At 53.2% G+C, this 25,996-nt stretch overlaps 1 protein-coding gene across 21 annotated transcripts in view; it reads left to right on the plus strand.

The window, feature by feature from the left end:
- The window catches only part of LOC133352837 (microtubule-actin cross-linking factor 1-like), a 326,018-nt gene that overhangs the window by 126,339 nt on the left and 173,683 nt on the right, over positions 1 to 25,996 (plus strand). For all 21 annotated transcript variants that reach the window (XM_061568768.1, XM_061568771.1, XM_061568769.1 and 18 more), the window contains 19 exons: positions 805 to 1,102; positions 1,790 to 1,918; positions 2,904 to 2,981; positions 3,774 to 3,935; positions 4,608 to 4,712; positions 5,089 to 5,184; positions 6,627 to 6,752; positions 7,704 to 7,856; positions 8,082 to 8,236; positions 9,216 to 9,342; positions 10,460 to 10,643; positions 12,076 to 12,236; positions 13,151 to 13,332; positions 13,725 to 13,863; positions 14,204 to 14,409; positions 15,706 to 15,868; positions 16,636 to 16,719; positions 17,695 to 17,802; positions 18,374 to 18,472. In XM_061568768.1, coding sequence (XP_061424752.1) covers positions 805 to 1,102; positions 1,790 to 1,918; positions 2,904 to 2,981; positions 3,774 to 3,935; positions 4,608 to 4,712; positions 5,089 to 5,184; positions 6,627 to 6,752; positions 7,704 to 7,856; positions 8,082 to 8,236; positions 9,216 to 9,342; positions 10,460 to 10,643; positions 12,076 to 12,236; positions 13,151 to 13,332; positions 13,725 to 13,863; positions 14,204 to 14,409; positions 15,706 to 15,868; positions 16,636 to 16,719; positions 17,695 to 17,802; positions 18,374 to 18,472 — 2,755 coding nt within the window. The remainder of the gene's footprint in view (positions 1 to 804; positions 1,103 to 1,789; positions 1,919 to 2,903; positions 2,982 to 3,773; positions 3,936 to 4,607; positions 4,713 to 5,088; positions 5,185 to 6,626; positions 6,753 to 7,703; positions 7,857 to 8,081; positions 8,237 to 9,215; positions 9,343 to 10,459; positions 10,644 to 12,075; positions 12,237 to 13,150; positions 13,333 to 13,724; positions 13,864 to 14,203; positions 14,410 to 15,705; positions 15,869 to 16,635; positions 16,720 to 17,694; positions 17,803 to 18,373; positions 18,473 to 25,996) is intronic.

Raw genomic sequence — 25,996 nt, forward strand, 5'->3', positions numbered from 1 at the left:
CATGTGTGGTGTTCTTCACGGAGGCACACACTTGACTTGGAGGCAACATGTTTATTTCAACACCCCAACCGGGTAACTACATAAACGTACGGAATAACAACAGAGGTGATACCTACTTTGAGTATTAACTAAGCCACAACGGGGCAACTACCTAACCGGGTCAGTGAGTAACATTCTGACTGACCCACGATGCCGAGCGAAGACCGAAGATCGGAGAGACGTAGCGCCGAGGGTTGATTCCAGAGAACAGCCCTGATCGGGGCTCGGGACTCGGCCACGCCCCCTTCCAGATCCTTCCCGAAGACTCTGGCCCCTACGTCACGTGTCCCTCTCTCCCCCTTTTGCGCCCCCCTTGCCACCTCGTCCGGTCACGTGCCCTCTCGGGGTCACCCAGACTGTCATGTCCTCACTCGACCTCTCTCTCACTGTCACCAGAACTATGCCCCCTAGGAGCTGCTTCCATGGCATACCCACTCTGGTGCCCGAGAGAGGCCCAAGACCCACAGCTCCGCTCTTGTGACGCTAGCTGGCTTTAACCGCCATAGTGACCCCATTTATGTCACGACATTTGTGTGTGGGGAGCGGCAGTGTAGCGGTTAGCACGCTGCACGACGAACCCGGATGCCCCCGAGTTCGATTCCCGCTCACAACACCGGTGACCGATTATCTGAACTGTTCCTGAGCCCCCATTCGGTCGGCTCGGCCTCAAACTAGCACCTGGTGCGGTGTGTATAAACATCGCCACTGGGGAGACAAAGGCGGTCAGGCGTGGTGCTCGACCTTGACCCCGACGGTCGCTTGCAGGGTGTTCCAGCTGCACGAGCGAGTGGTGGCGCTGCGCTCCGAGCACCGCACAGCGTTCTCCCCGAGCCGCGTGGCCGGCTCGGCCGTCGAGACGCAGACGTCGCGCGCGACCCTCGAGACGCAGACGACGCAGACCGACCGGGGGCAGGGCAAGCTGCAGCAGCAGCAGCAGCAGCAGCTGCAGGTGAAGCTGAAGCAGCCGCAGCCTCAGCAGCGGCGTTCGCCTGGAGGGTCGACGGCCGAGGAAGAGGCGACGGTGTCACTCCGAGACCTCCTGCAGTGGGTGGAGGCACAGCAGGTGAGGCTCTGGCTGGTGGTGGATGTCGTCATCGCACCGTGGGTCGTCATCGCACCATAGGTCGTCATCGCACCATGGGTCGTCATCGCACCGTGGGTGGTCATTGCACCGTGGGTCGTCATCGCACCGTGGGTTGTCATCATCATCGTTGGCCCCGTTTTCACAAACAAAAATAAAAATTGGTGCGTGCGATTTGGGGGCGGTGGTGTGTGGCGGAGAGCGGTGAATCCATTGGCTCGGCGGGGACACCGCCGCTATGTTACAATAACCGGCGATGGTACGGTGAGTTCGTGGCTGCTGTTGGCGAGTAGTCAATGTCTGGCGAGGGTTGGCTGTGATGTGAGCGTCACTGGGCCTAGCGCATAGGATGGGCTGCCCTCTAGTTTTTAAAAATAAATATTTTGAAAAATATTTAATTTAATTTCTAAAATTGGTAAACCTGTGAGGGAGCGATGTCACCAATAACTGCACCCAAAAAATCCATCACGTGAAATTTTGTTCCGCGTTTTCGCTAAAATCGGAATCTAAAGTACATGCGGACGGGTACCCGCTCTCCGGGATGTGACGGCCGACTCTTATAATCCGGATAAAAATGTAAGGGGAAGCGACGAAACAAATATTATCCACGATGGAAGTTGTCCCAACCGTGCGTCGCTGCGGCAGCTGAGGAATCTGCCACCTCTGCAGGTGGCGCTGGATGCGGCGGAGTGGGGGACGGACCTCCCAGCCGTGGAGGCCAACTTGGAGGCCCACCGAGGCACGCACCGTGACATCGAAGCCTTCCGCGCTCGCCTCGAGCAGGCCAAGGCTGCCGAGGTGAGTCGTGCGATTCCGTCGCGGAGCAGAGGGGCGCGGGGGGGGGGGGGGGTCCGATCGTGGTCGAGAACGGCAGCAGTAGCAGCGGGATCATCATTCATAATCAACGTTTTTGGGTTTAGATCACGTTATTTATAAATGTGTCGTAACCCTCCACCACCCGACATGGCCAATCAGTAAAAAAAGTGTCACGTTGACAAAAGACAAATAGTTCACTGCTTTAGCCCACCGGTGTGTTGAAGCGTGAAACCACAACATTTACAATTTTCATCACCACCAGCAGTAGAATCATGTATCTATGTTGAACTTCTTTCGCACCGTACGTAGCCGACGGTGCAAATCGGAGGTGTCGCGGGGGGAAGGAGAACAAACCAAAACACAAAAATGTAGTTCTAAAGCAATGACTTTTCAATTTTGACTTCTAACTTTCGTGACTGCAGGAATTCATATTGTTTGGTTCTTTTGGTGAAGGTCACATAGATAGAAAAAATTAAATAAAAATATAAAAAACACGACGTTTAGATCACAACACAAGCAATCGTCTTCAGTTTAGTGTGCTACCTGCATCATCAGAAGCAGCGGCAGCAGAATTACCACCACCATCATCAGTAACATCATCTTCAGCAGCAGTTGTGGTATCATCATCAGTAGGATCATCATCAGCAGAAGTACCATAATCCTTGACAACATAAGCATGTGATAATTACTGTCATCCCCCTTATCCGGACCATACGACAGTCAATCCTGCACATTGTGTTTGTCCGAATAATTATCATTATCGTCAAGGAACGTCATGATCGTCGTCACGAGCAGCAAGAAGAGGCTCATCATCAGCTGCAGAAATATCCTCATCAGCAGCGCAGCATCATCACTTTGTATGCCAAGCACTTGAGGCACGTCGATCCCATCTTCGTCACCTTCCTATGGGCAACGCGTTGCCACGCATCCTGTGACCCTGACTGGGGCGCCCGTGTCCCTTCCACAGCCCAAGGTCAGCTCGGCGAACAGGGGCACCTACAGCGAGTACCTGGGGCGCCTGGAGCTGCAGTACACGCGCCTGCTGGTGAGCGACGGCTCCTCGCCCCCCCCCCCCCTTCCGATTCCCAAGCCCGTCCACCAGACGGATCAAGAACAAACAGTAGCAATTCTAGATTTGAAGTTTTCGTGACTGCAAGTATTCATATTCTTAGGTTTTCGGTAAAGTCACGTAGGTAAAAAATTAAAATTAATTAAAGTAAAGTAAAATAAAAATCACGACGTTTCGGAGGCAACACAAGCTTCCGTCTTCAGGTGGAACCGTCACAGCACGATTGCTGTATCAAGTAAAAAAAAAAGCAATTCCAACTTGGAAACCTGCACCGCCGCCACACGGTAATCCGCTGCTCGCTCCCGTCGAGAGAGGGGACGTCTCGGCGACGTTGGGAGTGGACGCTGACGAGCGGCGAGGCAGCGACACGATGAGCCGCCCGTTGGTGTCAGGGAGGGAGGCGCTGTAACTCCCGTGAAGATCGTACGACAGTCACATTGCGTGCCCAGTAAATATGCAACGTTGGGCCCCAAACATTGTAATTGGTGTTGGCCAAAACATCCCAATGTAATGGGACCCTCCTGATAAAAAATTGAGTCTTCGGACTCTGTGCGGCTTTCCTGGGTCAAGGAGGAAAATCGTTTGGGCTGGCACAAGCGGGGCGGCAAACCCACGCCTCGTTATTTACGAAGCGCCACCACCGTCTCGTATTCACATTGCACTGCGGCTCTTGAAATAGTGAGCTTTTTACCGAATTCGAAAAAAATAGGTCTTGTAATTTTGCCGACAATTTACCATTTCCCCCGCACCCGCCCCCCCCGCCCGCAGAACTCGTCACGTGGGCGCCTGCGCCACCTGGAGAGCCTGGAGCGCTTCGTGTCGCGCGCCACGCACGAGCTCATGTGGCTGAACGCTCGCGAGGAAGAGGAGGTGGCGCACGACTGGAGCAACCGCAACCCGGACGTGGCCAGCAAGCGCGAGTACCACGAGGTGACGCCCCGTGCGTGCGTGCGTGCATGTGTGCGTGTGTGCGTGTGTGCGTGCATGCGTGCGTGCATGTGTGCGTCCGTGCATGCGTGTGTGTGTCCGTGCGTGCGTGTCTCCGTAGGTGCTGCTCGCAATACGGCACTTGCCCCAAAAGTCTGCGAAGGCTATACGGGGAGGTCTTTATCCTTGTGTGTGCGTGTGTACAAGTGAAGAGCTGTCGTGCAGTGGGTTGGTGGGCTCCGCTACGAACTCGGGTTACCCGAGTTCGATTCCCGCTCACGGCCAGCACCAGTGACGCTCCTGGGCCTCCCTCTAGGTCGACTCGGCCTCAAATGAGTACCTGGTGCGGTGTGTAAAAACATCGCCACTGGGGAGACAAAGGCGGTCGGGAGTGGTGCTGCTCATCCACACATGTGCCGTGCTGGCCTTCATAGGTGCTCGCTAACAGCACTTGCCACAACAACCTAGAAAGGCTGTACAAAGTGGGGGGGGGGGGGTCGGGGGTGGTGGTCTTTGTCCGTCATCTGTTAGCAAGGTTTATCCAGCGACGAATTTACAACGGGCCGTGAGTCGCTTCCAATTAGCTATCAAAAAGCCGATCCATACAAGTAACAATAAGATATGAGATCGCTATGTTGTTCAAAGTGCGACGCTTCGACGCTCGTCCGCGCGCAGGAGCTGATGAAGGAGCTCGAGAAGAAGGAGGTGGAGCTGAACACTCTGCGCGACGGCGGCGAGCAGCTGCTCGTGCAGAACCACCCGGCTCGGGAGACCATCGAGGTACACCGCCGCGGGGACAACGGTCCGGCCGCCACCCCCCCACAACACCCTTCACCCCCGCACCACCCCGCTACCCTAACCCCCACCCAGCACACGGAATCTTTATTTTAATGAAAAGCGCCTCGTCCGCCGAGCTCCTGCAGCCGACTCGACTTGAGGATTCATTCCAATTCACGATTTCCGTCGCCGCCGTGACCGCCGCTTGCTTTTACAAGTGGCGCAAGCAGGCAGGAACCACCGCTGCACTCCACAGCCTCCCTCCCTCCCCGCCCGTCGTCGTCGTTCCTCCGTGCGTCTCCACCGCCAACGGAGGTTGGTTGTCGGGGAGGGCTCTTGGCTGACCGGGTCCCCCTTGTGCGGGTTTCGTGTTCCGCAGGCTTACTTGGCTGCCATCCAGTCCCAGTGGCATTGGATTCTGCAAATCTGCAGCTGCGTGGAGACCCATCTCAAGGAAAACACGACCTTCTTCCAGGTGCGCGCACGTGTGTGTGTGCGCGTGGTTTCGCACGTACGCAGTACGCGTGCGCCGTTGTGGAGTTCGCGAGATAGCGGGGAGCGCGTGGCGCGGCGGTTGACGCGCACGAAACCGCGAACCCGGCGTCCTGAAATCAACTTCCGTCGACAGCTAACGTCGGTGGCAAGGCATGGTGCGCGTCATACCGCCTTCTTGCGCGCTGCCAGCACTTGACCCAACAGAGCTGTCTTGCCATGTTCGTCGGTGCGGATACGGGAACCGTGACAAAAGCGCTTCCATTTATCTTTCGCCGCCAATGTTGGTCGTAGTGAACACCTACGAAGGCCAACGCTGCAGGGGAGAGATTGGTGTGGCTATGACCACGCCCAAGTGGTGATGTTTGCACACAGTACCAGGTTCGCCGTTGAGGCCGATTCGACCTAGGGGAGGCCCAGGGTCGGTTCAGATCTTCATCACTCCTGTTGGTTACGAGACCAGGTCACCGAGTTCGTAGCGCGGTGCGCTAACCATTGCACCACTATGCTGCCCCACCCCCGTCATAGGAATGTGGAATTTCCACCGCTGGATTCGGGCTGCAGAAAGATGAGCGGCAGTCCCGTGCTCATTTGAGCGGGAAACCACTTTGACCTTTGAACTTTGACTCACTCAGCTGTTTTATTGGCAGTGCAGGCGAGGAGGAGAGGGCTGATTTAGTGCAGCAGGAATTTATTATGGGCTGTAACGTATACGATGGGGTTCTCTGTCAAACAGCGCTGGCATTCATCATGCAGCGTTATTATTGCCTCTTAGGGAGCTAATGTGATGGATACAAATCATGTGTTCACTGCACAGGATGTGCGTGTATGGGGAGCGGTGGTGTAGCGATTCGCGCACTGTGCTACGAGCATGGTGACCTGAGTTCAATTCCCGCTCAAGGCTAACACTCGGTGATGATTATCTGAACTGGTCCTGGGCCTCCCCAAGGTCGATTCGACCTCAAATGAGTACCAGATGCGATGTGTAAATGTCGTCACTGGGGAGACAAAGGCGGCCGGGCACGTTGCTGGCCACCCACCCCCTCCTCTGCCGTGCCGGCCTTCATAGGTGCTGCTTGCTAACAGCACTTTCCCCAACAGTCTGTTAAGGCTACACGGAGGAACTTTGTCTTCACACCCTTCAGGCTCTGTAAATGTGCAAATTTCCCATGTTCGTACAGAGCATTGAGATGCGGCCGTGTTTAAATGTTTTTATTTATTGAAATTGTCTGTGATGGATGTACGTGTGTACATTTCAGAAAACAAGTGTGTGTTGTGGTGTGTGTGCGTGTTGTTGTTTTTGGTATCTTGTGTACATTGTGGTTTGTCATGTGTTTCTATTTCTACGTGTGTTACGCTTTAAATGTGTCACGGTTTCTAAGCGTGCTAGGTAAAGCTGTGCATCGTCGTTCGCGTTTGCCGCAGTTTTTCGCGGAGGCTCGGGAGGGCGAGCAGCACCTGAACTCGCTGCTCGAGTCGATCCAGCGCAAGTACACGTGCGACAAGAGCAGCAGCCTCTCTCGCCTCGAGGACCTGGTGCAGTGCTCCATGGTGAGTGCCGCGTGATGTGCGCGTGACCGCGCGTGTGCGCGTGTGCGCGTGCGTCAGAGGTCGCAACCGGGTACCCGATACCCGTACCCTACCCGATACCCGGCTACCCGTACTCGGCCAGGTACGGGTACCCGTTTGCGACCCTGGTGCGGCCGGGTACGTGTACGGGTAGGCCATGAGTCACTGGTGAGTAACCGTTTGTCACTCATTTCGGGTAGGGTACGGGTAGGGAACGGGTACCCGGCTGGGTACGGGTACCCATTTGCGACCCTGGTGCGGCCGGGTACGGGTACGGGTAAGGAATCAAAACCCGTTTGCGACCTCTGGCGTGCGTCTCTGTGGGGCGGGGAGCGGAAGTGTAGCGGTCAGCGCGCGATGAACCTGGGGATTCCAAGTTTGCTTCCCGCTCACGCACACACCAACACCAGCAACGATAATTATATCTGAGCCTCCCCTAGGCCGACTGGTGGAGGCTCAGATAATGAAATTAGCACCTGGTGCGGTGTGTAAACATCGCCACTAGGGAGGCAAAGGCGGCCGGGCGTGGCGCTGGCCACCCACCCATCCCCCCTCTTGTGTGCCGTGCCGGCCTTCATAGGTGCTCGCTAACAGCAGTTACCCCAACAGTCTGTTAAAGGCTATACGTGTGCGTCTCTGTGGGCTGGAGAGCGGTAGTGTAGCTGTTGGCGCGCTGCACCACGGACCCGGCGACCCGGGTTTGAATCCCGCTTACGGACACCAACACCGGTGACGATTATCTGAACCGGTGCTAGGCCTCCCCTAGGTCGAATCAGCCTCAAACGAGTGCCTGGTGCGGTGTGTAAACATCGCCACTGGGGAGGTGAAGGTGGCCGTGCCGACCTTCATAGATGCTCGTTTTAACAGCACTTGTCCCAACAGTCTGTGAAGGCTATACGGGGGAACTTTGTCTTTGTCGTCTCGATGTGTCAGGACGAGAAGGAACAGCTGGTGGAGTTCAAGCGCACCGTGGCCGGGCTGGTCGGGCGAGCCAAAACCATTGTGCAGCTGAAGCCTCGCAACCCCGAGAATCGCGTTTCCGGTTCGATCCCCATCCGAGCTGTTTGCGACTACAAGCAGATGGAGGTGAGGTCTAGCTGGAGCCTGCATGTGTGTACCCGGTGCGATGTGTAAACATTTCCTCTAGGGAGACAAAGGCAGCCGGGCATGGTACCGACCACCCACCCCCTCCCCCCTCGTGCAGCCGTGCTGTCCTTCATAGGTGCTCGCTAAGCAGCACTTGCCCCGGCAGACTGTTGAGGCTATACGGGCGGCTCTCTTTGTTTTTTCTGCGTCTCTACCGCCACGCAGATCACGATTCACAAGGGCGAGGAATGCGCCCTGGAGGACAACTCCCAGCGGAGCAAGTGGCGCGTGATCAACCCGACGGGAAACATCGCCACCGTGCCCTCCGTGTGCTTCCTGGTGCCGCCTCCTAACCCCGACGCCATGGAGACCGCCGCCAGGCGAGTTCAACTAAACACTTTTTTATTTATTTACCAGTCAAGGCCCAAAAGTGGCTTGTCATGTGGAAATTTATAGCAGACAAATACTTAAACGCACGTCGATTGTAAATGTGGAGGGAAGACACCCCGGAGGACCCGGAGAAAAATCCACACGACCATACAGAGAGAGAGAACACGCGAACTCCAAATATATGCGAACCCACGACCTCCTGCATACCAGGCGAGAGAGATAACATATCGCCACCATGACGCCTTAAGTTACAAAGCCAGGGATGTACATTTATATGAGCTCGCATTGAAATAAAATTATAAAACGGTAGAGTCGTGTATCCGACTCACTGGGGGGGGGGGGTCGAGGTAGATGTGGATGTCTGATGAGGTCAGATATGTGAACATCTTATCGAAAACGAGATGTTGCACAAAAACTGCACCGCGTGTGTAAGCGGTTACTTGCGCAGGGCGGGTACGTGGCATTTTGTACCATAGTGACGGACGTAAACTGCGACTGCCTTGACAGTAAATCTCTGTGGCCGGCGTGGTGAAGTATGGTCAAACAACCCCCCCACCCTCATAACCAACATGACAAAGAGAGGAAGGGCTTCATCCAATAAAAAAACATTGCTCAATGAAAGTGGGCTGCCAGGAGCGGTCACGAACTTGTTGTCAGCCTCGGCAGCTTTGGAAGAGCTTCCAAATGCAGCTCAGAATTAAAGGTGGATCTCACTTACGAAAACGCTGCTGCTATTCATGATGATAACAATAACAGTGCTGCTATTTTAGATAACGAGACTTTCACTGAAGGCGATGACAATGCTGCTGCTGGGTAAAATGCTACTGATGATGATCATACAACTGCTCCAGATCACAGATCGTGATGACAATGCTGACACTGATGCTGCTGCCACTGACGCTGACGACGATGACGACATTGTCAGTGCGAGGTGACGATGTTAACGACGGCGCCCGTGACCTCGTGCAGGATTGAGCAGCTCTACCAGAGCGCCATGGCGCTGTGGCACCAGCAGCATGTGAACATGAAGAGCGTCGTGTCCTACCTCTACCTCATCAAGGACATCGAGATCATCCGCTCGTGGAACGTCATCACGGTCAGTGACCCTGCAACCTCCAAACCTCTCACCCGTAGCCTCCAACCTCTCACCCGTAACCCAACAACCCGAGTTACATTCCCAGCTATGGCTAGTTCAAGTTCACGTTCATTTATTAGGTATAGCCCTGTGAGCCATTCGGCTCTTGAATCGGGTGCAACCGCAAAAAACAAAAAACATGAACAAAAAACATCTTAAAGTGAATATGTGACTAAGCGCAAACAGAAAATCCAAGAAAAGACAGCAAAATATTGCAGAAAAAAAATATAGCAGAAAAAATTGCAGAAAAACAGCAGTGGTGTCTGAAATGGGCCAGGGCGGCCTCTGGGTCTACTCAGCCTTAACAAGGAGTAGCTGGTGCAGTGTGCAAACATCATCATATGGCCCTGGTGTATTTCTGGCCACATCCCACACCCGCCTTGTGCGCCGGTGCCAGCCTTAAGAAATGCTCGCTAACTGCACTTGCCCCAACATCTTGTCTCAGCTACATGGGGTATTTTTGTCTTTGTGTGTGCATGCTTGTGTTGGTGTGAGTATTTGCAGGGGAGCGACAGTGTAGTGGTCAGCGCGCTGTGCTATGAACCTGGCGACCCGGGTTCGATTCCCGCTCACGGCCAACACCAGTGACGATTATCTAAACCGGTTCCGGGCCTCCCCTAGGTCGACTCAGCCTCAAATGAGTACCTGATGCGGTGTGTAAACAGTGCCACTAGGGAGACAAAGATGGTCGGGCGTGGAGCTGGCCACCCACCCCCTCGTGTGCCGTTCCGGCCTTCATAGGTGCTCGCTAACAGCACTTGCCCCTACAGTCTGTTAAGGCTACGCGGGGGATCTTTGTTTTATTTTTGTGTGTATTTGCACGTGTATATCTGTGTGTCTCGAGCGTGTCTGGCTCTGGTGCATTCGTACTTGTAAACATCGGCACTGGGTGAGACAAAGGTGGCCGGGATGTCACGTTTGCCGCACCACTCGCCTCGTGCCCGATGATAACAGCCCTTGCCCCAACATTCTGTGTAGGCTACAAGGGTAAGGGGGGGTGGGGGGATGGCTCTTTAATCTTTCGTTAAGTGCGCGTGCTCATGCGCGTTTTGTCTCTCCCGTTCCCCGGTTTGGGCAGCTGAAGTCGCTGCCGCAGCAGGAGTACGAGCGGGTGGTGCGGAGCCTGCAGGTGCGCTTCCAGGACTTCCTGGAGGACTCGCGCGAGTCGCAGCTCATCTCCACGGCGGACCACGCGCGCGTGCAGGCCGACGTCGAGGCCTGCCGCCAGCACTTCGACGCGCTGCTCAGCGCCATGCGGCAGGGTGAGGGCGTCGCGGGTGGAGCGAGACCAGAGGGAGGGGTCGTGGTTGGGGGATGGGTCGTGGTGGGCAGGGGTCGAGGTGGTGGGGAGGGGTCGAGGTGGTGGGGAGGGGTCGAGGTGGGGTGGAGTCGTGGTGGGGAGGGGTCGTGGTGCGGAGGGGTCGTGGTTGGGAGGGGTCGTGGTGGGGAGGGGTCGTGGTGGGGAGGGGTCGTGGGGGGGTGGAGTCGTGGTGGGGAGGGGTCGTGGTGGGGAGGGGTCGTGGGGGGGGGAGGGGTCGTGGTGGGGAGGGGTCGTGGTTGGGGGAGGGGTCGTGGTGGGGAGGGGTCGTGGTGGCGAGGGGTCGTGGTGGGGAGGGGCCGTGGGGGGGGGAGGGGTCGTGGTGGGGAGGGGTCGTGGGGGGGGGAGGGGTCGTGGTGGGGAGGGGTCGTGGTTGGGGGAGGGGTCGTGGTGGGGAGGGGTCGTGGGGGGGGGAGGGGTCGTGGTGCGGAGGGGTCGTGGTGCGGAGGGGTCGTGGTGGGGAGGGGTCGTGGTGGGGAGGGGTCGTGGTGGGGGGAGGGGTCGTGGTGGGGAGGGGTCGTGGTGGGGAGGGGTCGTGGGGGGGTGGAGTCGTGGTGGGGAGGGGTCGTGGTGGGGAGGGGTCGTGGGGGGGGGAGGGGTCGTGGTGGGGAGGGGTCGTGGTGGCGAGGGGTCGTGGTGGGGAGGGGCCGTGGTGGGGAGGGGTCGTGGTGGGGTCGTGGTGGGGAGGGGTCGTGGTGGGGAGGGGTCGTGGTGGGGAGGGGTCGTGGTGGCGAGGGGTCGTGGTGGGGAGGGGTCGTGGTGGGGAGGGGTCGTGGTGGGGAGGGGTCGTGGTGGGGAGGGGTCGTGGTGGGGGGAGGGGTCGTGGTGGGGGAGGGGTCGTGGTGGGGAGGGGTCGTGGTGGGGAGGGGTCGTGGTGGCGAGGGGTCGTGGTGGGGAGGGGTCGTGGTGGGGTCGTGGTGGGGTCGTGGTGGGGTGCGGTCGTGGTGGGAAGGGGTTGTGGTTGGGGGAGGGGTCGTGGTTGGGGCAGGGGTCGTGGTGGGGGGAGGGGTCGAGGTGGGGTGGCGTCGTGGTTGGGGGAGGGGTCGAGGTGGGGTGGGGTCGTGGTGGGGAGGGGATGGCTAGTGGGGAGATGGAAGGACTGGCAAGTGAGGAGGTGGAGGGGAGGATGGGCGTGGGCCGTGGGTTGTGAGTTCTCCGATCTTGAACTCGGGAGAAAGTGAACTCAATGCTGACCTTCTCTGTGTTTGTGTCCGTGTGTGTCTGCGTGTCTGCGTGCATTTATGCGTCCGTGCGTCTGCTTGTCTGCGTGTCTACATGCGTGCATTTGCGTGCGTCTGTGTATCTGCGTGCCTCTGTGTTTGTGTGTGCCGCCTGCGTGACGGCTCTGCCGTGCGTGCGCGCTGCGGATGACCCAGAGGAGGAAGGCGAGAGCCTCTGCGGCTCGCTGCTCTCGCGCCTGCAGAAGCTGCGGCTGCGGCTGGAGGGCTGCGAGGAGCGCGTGATCCGCCAGATCCGGGCTCCGCTCGACCCCTCGGACCCCCTGCAGGACAGCGTACAGCGCGTAGCGGAGCAGGAGGTAGCGTGCGCACGTCCGTGTGCATGTGGGTGTGTACGCGTGTGTTGTGGGCACGCGCACAAGTATGGGGAGCGGTGGTCTAACGGTTAGCGCGCTGCGCTACGAACCCGGCGACCCGAATGATGCCCGTTCACGGTCAACACCAGTGATGTTTATCTGAACCGGTCGTGGGCGTTCCGTAGGTCGACTCAGCCTAAAATGAGTACCTGGTGCAGTGTGTAAACATCACCTATTGTGAGGCGAACGCGGCCAGGCGTGGTGTTGGCCACCCACCTCCCTTGTGTGCCATGCTGGCCTTCATAGGTGCTCGCAAACAGCACTTGCCCCAATAGTCTGTTACAGGATATATGGGGGGAGGATCTTTGTCTTTGGGTGTTTGTGCGGAGCAGTTGGGCAGTGGTTCGCGCAATGCGCTACAAACCCGGCGAGTTCGATTCCCGCTCATGACAAATTACAGTGGTGATTATCTGAACTGGTCCCTCCCCTAGACCTCACCGCCATCGTCAAATATCCATTGAGCATGCAGCTGTACAGAACCAACTGACCGGAGCGTCGCATCGCCTGCCCATGAGTAAGCTATCAACTATTTTTATGTGACCAGGTAGGGCCCACCTAGCTATACAGCTCTTTTTCAGAAGCGACCTGGCCGCAAATGATAGCTCAACAAAGTGGCTTATGTGGAAATTTAAGGCAGCCAAGTACTCTAAATGGGGAGGGAAAAAATGGGAGGACCAGGACAAAATTCCACGCGACCACGGGGAGAACATGCAAACTCCAAATATACAGGCGCCAGACTCGGAATAGAACCGATGACCACCTGTATACCAGACAAAGGAGTTAACATCTCGCCACCGTGGCACCCAGTGAGTTTGCTCACAAGCCTGCCCCGTGCTCTCCTCCTCCTCACTTTACAGGCGGTCGTGCAGGACCTGGGCAAGGTGGAGGCTGAAATGTCGTCGCTGGACAAGGAGAGTCGGGAAGCCCTTTCGGCGCAGCCCGGCCAGTCTCACAGCGTGTCCTCGCTCGCGTCGGAGCTCGCTCTCACCACCCAGAAGCTGGTGCAGGTCAAGGCTCTGTCGACGGTCTACCTGGAGAGGTGAGTGTCTGTCTCGCCACGCTCGCATGTCACCGCGGCGCCGTTACCCGAACGTCCCCCCCCGTATAGGACCGCAGAGCTTGGGCGGTTGTTGGTTCTGCTTCATATGTTGGTCACCAATGGCACACTCCGATGCGGATGCGGTTGAACCCCGACCCATGCCGATGATTATGAATGATTAATTATACTTTTCGTGCCACCACACCGCGTGACTCCAACTGCCACCGTTTCCTCAGCGTTTGAGCTTCCTGAACCGGGGGCCCCATCCCAGAGTTGTCGCGTCTGCGAGGAAGTTTTACGGAGTTCTGACTGCCTTTGCCGTACTTTTTTATGGAGCTTGCGAATGACCCGCTCTAAACGTCCGTGCAATTTTCTGTGGCCTCTGTCGGCAGGCTGAAGAGGATGAGCATGCTGGTGGGAAGCTTGCAGGAGGCCGATGTTCTGCTGAAGGAGCTGGAGGGTCACCTGTACGAGGAGGAGACTGTTCCCACCGACCCGGCCACAGTCAGCACCTACATCGTGCAGCTGCAGGTGAACGTTTATGCATTCGGTCCGTCGGTCTGTCCGTAACGGGGGGAGCCACTGTGACTCTCATGAAGATGGTTCAACCGTGTATGAAACTTTCGTGTAAACTTGTGCTGCTGTGAAGGGTGTCTTTCCCCTTGAGGAAACCAGCCAGGTTGTTCAAATAGTTGCCCAAAGCTTGGAGATACAAACCAGATAAAACAAATATTATTTGCAAACAGGCAAATACTGCCCCATGTGACATGTGACCTCTCACTGCCCCGTGGGACAATGCCTTACCCCTCCACGTGACATCTTACTGCTGCCCCCGCATAACATTTGCCGCCCTTCTCCCCTGCCCGTGCAGGCCTGGGCAAAGGAGGCGGAAGAGACGGAGGGCCGCAAGGGGGGCCCGCTGGCGTCGCTGGACGTGCAACTGCGGGCGGCGCGCGAGTCGGGCGGGCGGATGCTGAGCGAGCACGGCGAGCGCGACCCCGACCTGGAGCGCGTGGCGGAGCGTGCCGAGCACACGCTGGAGCGCTGGCAAAGCGCGCGCGCTCAGATCCGTGCCAGGTCAGTCGCGGATTCCTTTCCCGAGCCAGCCCCGCCGCGATGCTCGCCATTGAGCGTTCAGGATCCGAAACATCTTCGAACGAATTTGGCTCGCGTTCCAAGCCCAATTATTGCGTCGATTTTGGGGAGATTTCAAAACGGTTGATTTTCTTTTTTAAATCCTTTATATTAAGTTCGCTTGCTTGCTTAGGACCGTGCAATCTTTCGGTCGTTTTTTAACCCACTTCCCGTGATCCAATCGAGCTGACATTTTGCACACAGACTCGTTCTGCGTGACAATTAATGTTCGTGAAATTTTTTTTCCAAAATTTTACACTGTTTAGGGAAATTATTTTTTATATTTAATTACCAATTGCTTAATGCTGCCAGACAATCATCTGACCCATAGGTGGCAGCCATCTCAAACCAGAGGACGAGAGGACTCTAGCCGCCCCGATGCCACGCATATAAAGGATTTATAGTGAAAAACTTTGTTTTTACGGGTTAATTTTTTCCACACTGAAGAAGCCAAGAGTCGTGCTGCCGACTTCGCACACGTTGAGCGAGTCGAGGCATGTGCAGACGACGCGGTGACGCTGATTGCTCGCTCGCGGTGTACTGGCCGACGTCGCACAATTTGAACGTTCAGTTGACCCAACCCCTGGCCCTACTTGCCCCCACCGGAGCCAGATTCATACGTCTTGTCAGGAAAGCTTATCATGGGATTTGTTCCAGGTCCGCTTGACCGATAGGCAGTGGAAAAGCGCCCGCACTGTGATGGACCCGTGCTGGCTCTTCGAGTGTGCCACAACATTTTAAAATATGAAATCAATTCTGAACTGAATCAGGGCTCCAAATTGTGAAAATGAATTGAAATTCCTGGTGCATCATTTTACACACCCATTGTGCTGTCTCTTGGCTTGAAAGTATCATCACAAATGGTGTCACCGACAAAGGCAAAGATTCCCCTATAGCCTTAACAGACTATTGGGGCAAATGCTCTTAGCAAGCATCTATAAAGGCCAGCACTGCACACGAGGGGGTGGGTGGCCAGCACCATGCCAGGCCGCCTTTCGTGTCCCCAATGGCGATGTTTACGCACCGCACCGGGTAGTCATTGAGGCTGAGTCGACCTAGGGCAGGCCCAGGACCAGTTCAGATAATCGTCACCGGTGTTGGCCGTGAGCGGGAATCGAACTCAGGGGTCGCCGGGTTCGTAGCGCAGCGCGCTAACCGTTACACTACCGCTCCCTACACAAAGACACACACACACGCGCATCGACATGCCGTGCTGAATTTTGCTGTGCGGCCGTACAGGCTGAAGGAGCTGGAGGGCCTGGCGAAGGTTCTGCGGTCGTACCGAGAGAGCGCCGTTTGGCTGGAGGCTTGGCTTGACAAGACCATGAAGCTGCAGGAGAAGGTGCAGGCGAGCAAGATTGAGGACGTCCGGGGCCTGGAGGAGCAGCTGGAGAAGCAGAAGGTTCACGCGTTCCTGCGCCTTGACCACCATCATCTCTCTATCTCTTCCCGTCCAGCCCCTTTACAAAGGCCGCTGGGTCCACAAACTTCCGGCAGCAGCAGCAGCAGCAGCAGCAGTCTTACACTTTTGTATAGATCATATATATTCCGTCTGTTGCTGGTGTTTGTGTCATTACTCTCCGTTCTAGTGCCTCCTCCTTCTCCGCTCCATTAGTCCATCATTACAAGCGTAATAATCTACCATCATCAACAACAACAATTAGCCGTGATCCATTCCACGCTGGATGAAGGCCTTCCCAAGCCGTCGCCATCTCTCACAGCCTTGCGATGCAACAATCCGTCAAACACCTGCGCACTCGCTGATTTCATCGCTCCGTCTCCATGATGCATGGCCTCTCGGGCATGTGCCGTTCTTTGGCTACCAATCCATTGTTGGTCTTAGCCACTGGCAATGTCTCCTGCCCAAGCCCAGTCATTCTTAAGAGTAAACTTGACGTCTACAACTTCTTGGTTCTTTCGGTAAAGTCACGTAGAAAGGACGTCTACAACTTGCACACGCTCTCCGAGCCCACGTGTGTAGCTCTTTCCGTCTCTCTGTGATTCCAAGCGATGGCGCCCCTCCTCCTCCACGCTTGAATCAGAAATATTCCCTTCGTACACGCACGATAGGGACACATGTACCGCGGGCATAAGCATCGGGTTTTAATTGGCGAATCATTGCATCCCAGCGGGCAAAGTTAACGTTGCCGTTTGTGTCACTCACTGCAGGCTCTGGCGATGGACATCGAGAAGAATCAGGTCAAGGTGGACGAATGCCAGAAGTACTCGGAGCAGTACTCGCTGGCCGCCAAGGTAAACACGCTCAGTGTGACGCGCTTACTGAAAGCGTGTGCATTGGTTTAACTTGATAACAAGCACTCCGCTCCTTTGAGCACTGTTGGTGTGTACTCGTTATTTGAGATATTTGTGTGTCCCAGGACAAACACATCAAGCATTATTGTCTCACCCAGGCCAAACGTTTATTTTTTTATTTTGCACTATCGTCTGTTCCGGATATCGCTGCTGGTGCTAGGACTCTCGTTTGACTTGTCTGGGTCCACATTCTGTGTGCACGCTCCAGTCGCTGTCTTGTACCTTCCTCCGTCGTGTCCCTCTCCCATTGGTCTTTCATGTTGTTTCGTTTTCTGTTATCCCCCACTCATTCCACTTTCCCTATTTTAGCCCTGATGATATCTTTTACATTTTTCCCATGTTGCTTTGAGAAACCGTGGCGTCTCAGCGATGAATAAATCCACATCCATACCCTTACCACAAAGAGAGCAATAGATAAACCCAACGGAATTTTCAAAAGGTAGGACTTGGGGTGAGCGAGCTGAAATAAGATTAAAGGCAACAACAACAACCGCCATTCGCCACTAAGTGGCGGTGACGTCACCACGACGCTTGTGATAAAAGGCACACAGGGTAGCACATGACAGTGGTTAAGTCACATGCACAACGATTTGGTTACAGTGAGAACCGATTGGGTTGAGGTCCTTGCGCACCATGCTCCTCTGTTAGCCACGCTTTCGGCAAAAACCGTTTCGGAGCTTGGCTTTTTTCGGTTCTTGGCCCTCATGTTTGGAATGCTGTGCCTGAAGAAACTATGTTTAACCGCTAAGCTTCTCCCATTTCAAATTGTTGCGGCTTTACATTTCCCGTACGGCACTCTGAAGCCCTTTGTTGGGTCTGCTGCGTCTAATAAAAACGTTCAAATAATTCTAGGTTGGGGGCACATTTGCACTCTTGACACTGAATGTCCTGATGAAGCTGCACCTTGTGCCCTAGGACTACGAGCTGCAGCTGATGACCTACAAGGCGATGGTGGACACACACCAGAGGTCGCCGGTGAAACGTCGCCGCCTGCTCTCCACCAGCGACTCCATCATGCAGGAGGTCAGAGGTCAACGGGAGACACCCGTCGCACTCGACCGTCCGCTTGCGGGCCTGCCTTGTCTGTCGGTCGGAATACCGACCCACAGGTTGTTGTATCGCACCGGCGTGTTTTTAAACTCGTGGCGCCACCGCGGCGCTGTTAACGCAACAGAAGCCAGCCCCAATTATGAAGATTCTTCAAATTGTTGCGGCTTTACGATTTTGGAATGCTAATTAATTAGCAAAATGGTCAGGTACACAAGAACCAATTAAAATCTCACAAATGAACTGATAAAATGGCGTCGTAAAAATTGTCAAGCTGTCACTCTGGAAAAACTTTCGCAAGCCATTAATATCATGGATAACGGCTATATGTTTAGGAGTTTAATTGGTGTATGTTATTTCAACATGTCAGAAAATATAATTTCCAAACAATAAATGAACATTGGCGAGGATAATCAAGACTTCACATTTTTTGCGGAACAGACAACACTGCTCATCGTATGATACACTGATGCATTGTCGTATAGCGATGACGCTGCCGTTGTACGGTGATCACATTGGTGGGTGTTGGCGTTTTTCTGCATAATAGTACATGACCCTGCGGACCCGATACACGGCGCTGGTGACGATGACGAGCCAGTACGTGAAGTTCATCAGCGAGACACTGCAGCGTCTGCAGGGAGAGCAGGTGAGTGCTCGTTGCACACACACACACGGGCGCGCGCGTACTTACGGACACAAACACTCGCTACCACGCGCTACCACGCGCTCATCGTCTCGGGCCAATCAAAGCCTCGGATCTCTGGCTCATGGAGAATGCCAGGCAGAACGGGACACATTGTTTAAAGATTTGTTTTGAACTTTTCCTCAGTTTATCTATCGTCAACTCATGAGTTGTGCATTTGCGATATTTAATTCCTTTAAACGGTTGGTTCAAAAGTTAGTGTGAATGTTTTCATGTTGTTGTTTGATTAGCTGTTGGCGGGGTCGGAGGAGGTGGTGGTGGTATCTGACTTTTGCCATAACGTTGCGGGTTTTTTCTTCTTGCAAAGTGCATGTGCGTGCGCGATTGGTGTTGGGCTTGGTGACAGAGAATGCCGGAGCTTGATTGCGCCTGCTGCTTATGGCACTAACGCTGCCTGATTGTGATGGACCGTGCTTTGGGTGTGGTGCGCTTGACCTCTGACCACACAACATTGGGCACTTGGCTGTCAGAGGAACGTCTTTTCGTTCAATTTGACATTAATGTAAGCACTTATCCAAATATGACTTTTAAAAAATGTCGATGTTTTTTTTACGTAGCAAATTAGATTTTTTGAATAATCGCCGAATACGTGCTGCAGTGAATTCAACGCAATCATCAGTATTTGCATGCGGGAAAGTGTTTTGAAGGTCAAAATAATGAGATGCCCTCTCCGGTCGTTGTTACCGCCGGTTACTGGCATGATTTATCTCCTTCGTGATGACCGAAGCCGGTTTTAATTTATTTTTCGTTTAATCTCCCATCACACAAGGTCATGACATTCTTTACCCATCACTGCCAGGTTTATGTTGTTTTTGTTTGTTTATTTATTTGTTTAAATGGATATGGCACTTCTGACATCTCCTTCTTGCTTTCTCATTTCATGAAAAAAAAAACCTTCCTTCTTCGTACCTTGATATAAATGAAGTGGGCACCGTAACAAACACAAAATATACGTGTGCATTTAAGCACTCGCCAACACGATACTGAAGGGAAAAGATTAAAGCGTAGGGTGAGGGTTGTTGCTGCAATCAATTTACGATCATCTGACGTAAACCAAAGTGCATTTGAAACTCAAGTTTGTTACCTCTGTTATGAACCAGGTGAGGTTGCATCGAGTCTTCGACATACTTGCACCTTTTTGCATCTTGATTTGAAATGTGACAAGGTGCATGTACAGAAAATCTTGACAAGCTGAATTGTGCAATTATATTGGAGCGTTCATCTTTTTTCAAGGTTTCTGAGACAGGCATGGGAACGATTTTAAATTGCTGTGCATAACAGATGCATTGCAGGACAGGGCAAGGACCTTGGCAGTTTTGCATTGTAGAGGTGATTAGGATGAGGAGGCTGTGATGGGTGGGGCACGTCGTTTGCAGTATGTAGGAGGGCAGGTTACTGAGAGGCATTGGAGTGGCGTTGTGTTGCTGCCACCACAATGTGCCAGTAGTTTTTGTATTTTTTTTGGTTTCCCGATATTGTTCCATTCCTGTGTCCGGTGAAATCCAGCCAGGTGGCTCGGTTGTGAAAGAGCGCTTGGTCTCGTAGTTGCAGGGTTTCTGAATTCATATCCCATTTTTGTGGGGTTAAAAAAATAGAAACTTGTACCTATGGATAGACACAATATGACAGTTTCACCGCTGGCTTAGGTCTGATGCGAGGTTGATTAGCAATCTACATTGACATTTGACTATGGTCTGTGAAGACACATTTTATCAAAGTGTGACCGATACCTTTTTAAAAATATATGCATTCATAAAATACATGCACGGATATTTTAAAAATATTTTAAGACCTGATGTCTTTCATGCCACTTTTTAAGTAATCGGTTTCGTTTGCGACCCAGGTTTTTGTTTTACATTTCAGTAAAAAAAACCAATAGCTTAAAATTGGTCGCATTCTTAAGCGTGCAATTGGTTAATGAGTTCGGTATTTCTTTCTGGCGGGCACTGGGAGGTGATTGCTTTTTGATGAGTATTGGAAAGGGTCATTAGTGCCAGCGTGTACGGAAGGTCAATTTGTTCTGACCTTTTCAAAAATATCACAAGTCGCACACTCGCGTATTATTTTAAAGCTTTGATGCTGGAAACAGCCACCTGTGCTCTTGAAAATATATTTAAATAAAATAGATGGAGTAATTACTGATGTGAATAAACAGCTGGGTTTTCTGACCCTTTTGCAGTGTTTTCGCAGTTTTGTTTCACTTCTCCTAAAGAGTGATACCCGAAATACACCATAGAATAAAATTGCATTCAGCACAATGAATATAAATTTAACTGTGTACTCAGTTAAATTTATCAATCAAGAAAATGGCACAAACCAATAAGAACATGCAGCCAATGTACTCAACCCTAAAACATATCTCGATATTCCTACTATAAAATTTACCTGTCCTTTTTAGTTTTCAAATGTGCCTTTTTTACTTTCGACTCCTCTGGAAATCTGCCTGCGCTCTCTGCGGGTGCTAAATCGAGTTTTGCGTGTCGCCTGTGTGTGCTTGTAACATTCCTCTCGGCGCAAAGACAAAGCGAGCGACGCTGTGGTAACAATAAATGCACACCCTCCGGGGCCTCAAGACTCTGTCCTGTGTCCTCTTTTGTCAGGGTTCTGGGGCTGTGTGGATGCACTCTGCGCAGCCGGTGGAATTTTTTCTTTCCCTCCGTTAACCGTCTTGGGGGGGGGTGAAAAAAATCAATGCATGGAACTCTCGTTTGGTTCTTCATTCTCTCAAAGGGACGATGCTTCTTTTTAAACACCTTCCGTGTATCAATCCCGCTGCTGCGTTTTCGCGAACTCTTCGTACTTACAAAAAATAACACACATGACAGGCAAGTTTTGGAATTAGTTTAATAATGGCATGTATCTACCCAGAAAAAGCTGATGAAATATCAAGGCTCTTTTCATAAAAGTGCTACATTGGGATGATTGGTTAACACCTAGTTTAGCTTACAAGCTCAGATGCGTTCCAAGCATATTCATTCTGATTTGGTTGTAGGCCAAATCACGGGAGTCAATTACATGCAATGCTCATTATTAAACGAACATGTGGAACTCATTTATATATTATTGAGCCCCTTAAGCTGCCTTTATAAATGACATTCAAATGGATGATCACTCAATGGGGTTCAGATACATGTAGCTGAAATTAAACTCTGTGGAAATGTCATCACAAAATGCTCCCCTTCGGTATGTCGAAGATACTTCACCTACTCTTCAAAGTGCTTGCGTGTCTGTCGAGCCTGCTGGTGTCAATCAAAGGCCTTCTGCTGTTTGTGTGTTGCTGCCTCCTCAAGATTCAGCCTAAAACTTTTCCTTCGGATACTTCCTGCAGTGTTCTCTCAGCTGTCACTTCAAACTGCTGTCTTCCTAAAGCAAGTGCCATATCGGTTTTGAATGGGGAAAAAAGTAAACTATGAAAACAACAAAACAAAAATGACAATAAAACACTGGAAGGGGTGAAACAATCTCTAACCCAGTTTTAAAAAAGCATGAAATGTCCTTGTTGTGATGTTTGGGTTTGCCAATAACACGCTAAATCATATTAATGAATGCTACCCTAAATTGAGTGGACCTTGGATGCTTTTGTAACCTTCGGTGCCTGGCATTTGTTGTGGCTTCAGTTTATGACCTCAAAACACAAACCTGGTGATATATTCAAGGCTTATTGCAGAAAACGAGGGCGCGCAATGCATCAACGTCGCTCACTGTGTGAAATATCTCGTGCCACTCCATGTACATAGAGGCAAGCAAAACAGATGAGCCAGCAGCCGCAGCAACAACAGCTGCAGCAACAACAACAGCTGCAGCAGCAACACAGCGAAGCGCAGGATGCCCTCCGACGCCTTGCCGACATTCAAGACGAACTGGAGCGCCAGCGCCAAATCTCAGAGAACTACGCACGTGGCAAGGCCCAGGCAGAAGAGGAGGCAGACCGCCTTAGGCAGCAGATCCATCACGACGCCAGCAAGCGGCGGTCCTATGCCGAGGCTACGTCATCTCAGAAGGAGGCCCTGGACCAGCAGGTGGTGGAACTGCGGCAGAGCTCGAATGCTGAGGTTCGCCGACAGGCTGCCCTGGTAAATGATGCCGTGAGCCAGAGGAAGCAGGTCGAGGAGGAGATCCTCATAATCCGCATGGAGCTTGAGAGGGCCTCCCGCCGTAAGAATGAGGCGGAGGATGAGCTGGACGCCCTCCGAGCCAGAGCAGAGGAGGCCGAGAGACGGCTGAAGGCCGCCGAGCAAGAGACTGCCAAATACCGTCAGCTGGCCGAGACGGAGGCTCGGCGCAAGGAGGAAGCCGAGGCGGAGCTCAAGAAAAAAATAGCGGCCGAACAAGAGGCTGCAAGTCAGAAGAGAGCGGCCCTTGCTGAGGTAGAGAGACTCAAGAAGATCGCTGAGGAGGCCCAGAATAGAAAGCAGCAAGCGGAAGAGGAGGCAAAGAGGCAGATCGCTGTTGCTCAGGAGGCGTTCCAGAAGAGTGCAGAGGCTGAGATCCAGGCCCAGAAGGCCACCTTTGTGGAGCTGCAACAAATGCAGCAGGAGGAACAGACAATGATTGTGGACTTGAAGAGGGAGGCAATGCTACGCAAGAAGGTTGCAGACGACGCAGAAAGGGCCCAGGCGACCGCCAAGGCTGAGCTTGAGATGTGGATGCAAAAAGCACAGGAGGCCTTGGAGCAGAAAAATAAGGCCGAGGAATTGGCGCGAGAAAAAAGCCAGGCTCAGCAGGAAGCCGAGAAACAAAAAGCAGCAGCTGAGCGTGAGGCTAAAGCCCGGGGTGAAGCTCAGCAACTGGCGCAGAAGCAGAAATCGCAGGCTGAGGACGAGCTGGGTAAACAGCTCAAGCTTTCCGAGAAGACGACGCAGCAGAAGCAACAGGCAGAACAGGAGGTGAAGAGACTGCTCATACTCATGCAAGACTCAGAGCAGCAGAAGTCGCTGCTCGAAGACGAACTTCAGAGGCTTAAGGCCGAGGTGGCTGAAGCGATAAGGCAGAAGACCTTGCTGGAGGAGGAGCTGGCCAAAGTCCGATCACAGATGGACGAACTCATTAAGCTTCGGTTCAAAGTAGAAGAGGAGAACCAGCTGAAGGCAAATGCTGAAAAAGAGAAGACTGAGAAGATTCTCGAGGAAGAAGCCGCCAAGATGAAGCAGCTTGCAGAAGAGGCGGCTCGTCTCAAGAAGCTGGCTGACGAGGCCATGCAGCATCGGCGAATAATGGAAGAAGAGACTTCCCGGCAGCGTGCGGAGGCAGAGAAGGCGCATAAAGAAAAATTGCTCATCATTCAGCAGGCCAGCCAACTTAAGGATGATGCAGAGAGAGTGCTGCAAGAACAAGCGGAGGAGAACGAGCGGCTGAGACAGCTGGCAGAAGGGGAAGCCAAGCAAAGGAAGCTCCTCGAAGAGCAAGCTGCACAGCAGAAACAGGCTATTGAGGTGGAGATGGCCGAAATCCAGAAGCACTCAGAGCTGGAGATTCAGAGGCAAAAGCTCTTGGTCGAGGAGACCATTTTTCAGAGACGACAAATTGAGGAGGAAATCCATATCATCAGGGTGAATTTTGAAAATGCCTCCAAGGGAAAGGCAGATCTGGAAAAGCAGCTGCAAAAACTTCAAGTGGCAACGGAGGAGACAACTCGCCTGAAAGAGAAAGCAGAAGGGGAGGCCGCACAACTGAAGAAGCTTGCTCAGGAAGAAGCCATGAAGAAAAACGAGGCAGAGCAAGTCGTTCATAAAAAAGTTCAAGCTGAAAAGCTTGCTGCAAGTCAGTTCCAGGTTGCTCAGGAAGAGCTGGAGCAACTGAAAAGAAAAGCGGAGGAAGCGCTTGTGCTGAAACAGAAGGCAGAGGATGAGGCGGCCAAAAGAGTTAAACTAGCAGAGGATGCTGCACAGAAACGTCTGGCCGCAGAGGAGAAGGCCCGCCTTGCCGCACTGGCTGAGAAGGACGCAGAGTTCAACAAGGTTCGGCAGCAGGACGAGAAGATGTTGACCAAACTCAGGGATGAGGCGGAGTTGGCACGGAAGGCCGCAGAAGAAGCAGATCAGGCAAGACTGGCCGCCGAGCAGGAGGCAAACAACCTGCGCAAGCAAGCGGAGCAGGTGTTCTTGCTGCAGTCTCAAGCGGAGGAAGATGCGCAGCTAAAAGCCCTTTTGCAGGGGGAGGCCGAGAGGCTGAGGAAAGAGGCCGAGAATGAGGCCGCAAAGAGAGCTCGTGCCGAGCAAGAGGCCCTCAACTTGAAGCAGCTCGCCGAGGAAGAGTTCGAACGACAGAGGCTGCTGGCGGAAAATATAATGGAGCAGAAGGAATCGGCAGAAAACGAACTTGCAAAAATGCGACATTTGCTTAAAAAAACACAGAAGCAAAAAGGTCTGCTTGAAGAAGAACTCAATCGATTGAAAGTCCAAGTAATGGAAGCCATTCAGCAAAAAAGCTTGGTGGAAGATGAACTGGCTGAGGTGAAGGCCCAAATGGAAGATCTCCTGAGGCTAAAAGGCAAGACTGAGGAGGAAAACCGGCAGAGAGCCACAGCAGAGTCTCAGAACATTCAGAAGATCTTAGAGGAAGAGGCCACAAAGATGAAAAGCCTTGCTGAGGAAGCCTCTAAGCTGCGTGCAAAGAGTGAGGAAACTGGCAAATTGCGGCAACAGGCTGAGGAGGAGCTGGCCAAACAGAAGGCCCTCGCTGATCGTCTCGCACAAGAGAAAATGCAGGCAGTGGAAGAAGCCAACAAACTTCGCGCAGACGCTGAAGTGGAAGCTGAACAACGTAGACTTCTTGAGGAGCAGTCAGCCCAGCAGAAAAGGGCGATCGAGGAAGAGATGGCAAAAATCCAGAAGCAGTCTGAAATTGAACTCCATCGCCACAAAATAATGGTTGAGGAGACTGTATTGAATCGCCGGCAGATTGAGGAAGAAATACGCATAATCAGATTGGAGTTTGAAAATGCGTCTAGAGGTAAACAAGAGCTTGAAGCACAGTTGCAGGTAATTGTAAAGGAGGCAGAAGAAACAGCACAACTTAAGAAAAAAGCTGAAGATGAAGTAGCCCAATTGAAGATGGTGGCTCAAGAGGAAGCCGTGAAGAAGAAAGAGGCAGATGAGGTCGTTCATCAGAAATTTGAGGCTGAAAAGCTTGCAACGAGTCAGTTCCAGGCTGCTCAGGTAGAGCTGGAACGTCTCAAGAAAAAAGCGGAGGAAGCTCTCGCCCTGAAGCAGAAAGCGGAGAGTGAAGCCACTAACCAGGTCAAGCTCGCAGAGGAGGCTGCGCAAAAACGTCTGGCTGCAGAGGAGAAGGCCCGCCTTGCCGCACTGGCTGAGAAGGACGCAGAGTTCAACAAGGTTCGGCAGCAGGACGAGGAGATGTTGACCAAACTCAGGGATGAGGCAGAGTTGGCACAGAAGGCCGCAGAAGAAGCGGACCAGGCGAGACTGGCCGCCGAGCAGGAGGCAAACAACCTGCGCAAGCAAGCGG

The sequence above is a fragment of the Lethenteron reissneri genome, chromosome 42, assembly GCF_015708825.2.
Source record: "Lethenteron reissneri isolate LAM-NWPU_2019-01 chromosome 42, ASM1570882v1, whole genome shotgun sequence".
NCBI classification, from domain to species: domain Eukaryota; kingdom Metazoa; phylum Chordata; class Hyperoartia; order Petromyzontiformes; family Petromyzontidae; genus Lethenteron; species Lethenteron reissneri.